The following is a 3,304-nucleotide window of genomic DNA, read 5'->3' as shown; positions in this document are numbered from 1 at the left end:
CCTTTTTGCGTGTCTTGATCTGTCCCCATCAATCTTCTATTTGCCGACTCAATGCGTCCATATTATTAAATTTTGTACAAAAAGTTGTCACGTGTAACAACTTTTTCTTTATGGGGATGGAGGTGTTACGTTATCACGTTTCATGAGCGACGCGACCGTAGTCAGTAGTTTATATTACGACCGCACTATTAGACTATACGCTTTCAATTTATGGCGACAAGAGGGAAGTTCGAATGTATATACAAAATATCGTATATTTATGTAGAGATACGGTGTCGGCCGAGAGGAATAATTGAGAATATGTAAAGAGATAATGAGAGAGTTCCCACGAAATTCTTCGTTGAGCCTTTTTTTATCTAGCGAGACTAATCGAGGAATGTAGAGGAAGTCACGTAGCCTCTCGTAAGACCCTCTCCGATTTCACGTGAAATAGACAAGTCACAATAGCAAACCCGGATCTCTCAAGTACAGGACGTCGTAAATCTTTAGACAAGGACTTCTCGGAACCCTCTCTGACCTCTTTCTCTTACTCAGTCCTCGAGCCGAAATCTTCGCGCGCAGCACACCCCCACAATATTAGTTTCGGCGGGCTTTTCACCCCTGTGCGCTCGACTCCCGCGCACTCCCATCCGCATGCGCACTGTCGAACCACGAATCATCTTCGAGCTGCAACCGGAAGACGGACCGGCCGACAAATCAACGTCCAGCAAATTCACCAGCGCCCAGCTAATTTTCCTATTGGCTAACGAAGGAGGGAAGGAAAAGAAGCTGAAAGAAAATACAGAACTCCACAGGAAACCTCAGATTTTATTCGACAGTCAAAGAAAGTACATCTTAGAGCTCTATAAATAAAGTACCTTTTGCTTAAAGTATTCAGAGTTTGTACATCTCTCTACAACCTTTCACGAGCAGAGCGGTTCAGCGCTCCACGGGCAACCGAACCATATCGAATTCCCTACACTAAACAATTCAGACCGTAACAATAGATATACTACCCTGGAAATGTTTTGATAAATTCACAAGATCTGGTTTATTATTGTATTGGCGTGAATCCTAGCGAAAGAAAATATAAAATTTATATAATTGAATAATTTTATGTAACAATTCGAGTATTCTGACAGATTCTTCTGAGTATTATGAAACATGGGAATACCCTTAACTGCTTCATCCGATCACTAGCAGATGTCTCTAGTTAATTGTTTGTGTAGGGATTACGTGGTACAACTGCGCGTACCGGTTATACCTCCCAGTATAACGTTCGGAAGACCGCTTCGATATTTGTGATCGAAGGCCAGCAGTTCCCTACACGGACTGCTGGACAGTGATTTTCCCGGAGGTAAGGACTATTTAATGGATAAATACACCATCTCTCGATCACTGATTTTATTGTATTACAATCACTGTAGACTATACTCGGCACGTGGTGGTAGATAACGGTGGGACTAGCCCAGTATCTGTTCTGGTCTAGTGTTCGATTACGAATGTCTGTTCGGGTCTAGCGTTTGATTACGAATATGTCTCCCGCTCGACAGAGCACGAGCGGCAACGGTTGGTAGTCAGTGCTGCCAACCGCGTTACCAACTGATTGTTGGGGAGCTGCCTAGGGAATCCGAGGTAAAACCCCAGATTCCCCACATTTGCACGAGTTCGAAAATCAGAAATAATAGATTGTACTAATTAATATAAATCCACATTATAATAGTTCTGTTGTAATTTTTGTTTCGAAATATTACCCGTGGTCGAATAACACTGTCTGTATTATTATCACCAATAATAAATAATCACACATCATATCTAATGTATCTGTTCCCTCGAATTTAATTAAAACATAACACAAATATTTTTAACCGGCGATTATCATGGATACTTATATTTGCAACAAGTGTTACGCTACGGCTCATAGAGGTAGACAACCGTTTTGTTTAACACAATGCGGTCACATATACTGCCAGGAGTGTATTCAACCAGGTAAAAGTAGTCAAAAGAAAATTGTAATAATAATAAATACTATAATAAAGAAATTACATAACATTAAAAATAATTTTTACAATATACACAATATAATTCATATTACATTATTAATGAAGTATTATTTATAAGTAATAAAAGTGTACTCCTTTTGAAAATGCATTGATAGTGAAACTGTTTGCTCAGCACAATGTTTACCACTTCAAGCCTATAAGTCTTCCTTTGAAAGTTTTTTTTAATACTGATAATGAAATAAATACTTGAGATGTTCCAGTCAAATGATATATCCTATATAATAAACATTTCCTTTTTGATAACTACGAAATACAATTTTTTGCAATGCAGCTAAGAAACATTGTCCGCAGTGCCAACAAGTAGACCTTTTTTTTGTAGAATTGCAACAACCTACTTTGTCCAAAGTACAACATTTTTTTGTACCAATTAAAAAATTATTGGAGTTTCTGAACACAGTTTTTGGTTTCCAATATAATCAAATGAAGATTGTGATTCAACGTTTCCTGGAAATGGTTAGTTCTTAAAATTTCCACGGTCATATTAAGTAAGTATTACTAATTATACAATCGGATTTATGGATAAAAAATATGAATATCTGAAACTTCACTACTACAATCTTATGCAACGAGTAAAATTCTGTAAAGATGAGCATAACAAGCTGAAGATGGAGAATATTGAACTACGCAAGAAATTGATATCTCTGAAAGAACATAATAGAACATTGGATAATTTCACTGGAACATCTACACCAGTGAATTCTTCAAATAGAACATTTAAAACAGGGTACAAAGCTCATCAATGATTAGCAAGAATATACATATAAAGGAGAATGTAAAGGACATCTACATGATCAATTTTATCTTTAAATTTACAGACACACAGCAAGTACTTCAACTAGTAGAATTAATCTGCCGTCAACATGTAAAGCGTTTAATGATTTGCGTATCCCAAAAATTTATTAACTCATGTAAATCTCATGGAACAACCAACACTAACTCTACACATATGTTTAGACGATAAATCACATTTATTTATGATATCTCTGAAAGTACACGAAAGTTTGATTTTCCTAAAAACGGCCCGCCAAGTCCACCTTAGGTATAGTTTTCTGGTTTCTCTAAGTATCCGTTCCATTGTGAATCCGTTTAAAGTATTGTTCCGAGTTTTGTAAGGTGCTCGCGGAATTTTATTAATAATAACGGGGTACTCAATTATATAACAACAACTCTATGATTATTCAGTAAAGATGTGTTGATCGCTTGGCAGTTCGATCACTTTTGTCTTGTCCGTCGGCACAACAGTTCCGTGACAACCCCTATCT

General features: G+C 37.1%; 1 protein-coding gene across 1 annotated transcript; it reads left to right on the top strand.

Annotated features, from left to right (window-relative positions):
• The first annotated feature begins 1,859 nt into the window (after positions 1-1,859).
• Positions 1,860-2,945, top strand: LOC144477591 (uncharacterized). The gene is made up of 4 exons (XM_078195317.1): positions 1,860-1,968; positions 2,314-2,492; positions 2,558-2,766; positions 2,858-2,945. The coding sequence occupies exons 1-4, from the start codon at positions 1,860-1,862 to the stop codon at positions 2,943-2,945; spliced, it is 585 nt and encodes a 194-aa protein (XP_078051443.1).
• The last annotated feature ends 359 nt before the right edge of the window (positions 2,946-3,304 follow it).

Source organism: Augochlora pura, unplaced genomic scaffold, assembly GCF_028453695.1.
Source record: "Augochlora pura isolate Apur16 unplaced genomic scaffold, APUR_v2.2.1 APUR_unplaced_2164, whole genome shotgun sequence".
NCBI lineage: Eukaryota > Metazoa > Arthropoda > Insecta > Hymenoptera > Halictidae > Augochlora > Augochlora pura.
This window is presented reverse-complemented; position numbering and strand designations above follow the sequence as displayed.

Bases quoted from the DNA above. Each gene is read 5' to 3' on its own strand.
- LOC144477591 (XM_078195317.1), top strand. From the start codon at position 1,860: ATGGATACTTATATTTGCAACAAGTGTTACGCTACGGCTCATAGAGGT. The intron at 2,493-2,557 runs ATGGTTAGTTCT...ACAATCGGATTT, and splicing joins TGATTCAACGTTTCCTGGAA to ATGGATAAAAAATATGAATA. The intron at 2,767-2,857 runs GTACAAAGCTCA...TTAAATTTACAG, and splicing joins AATAGAACATTTAAAACAGG to ACACACAGCAAGTACTTCAA.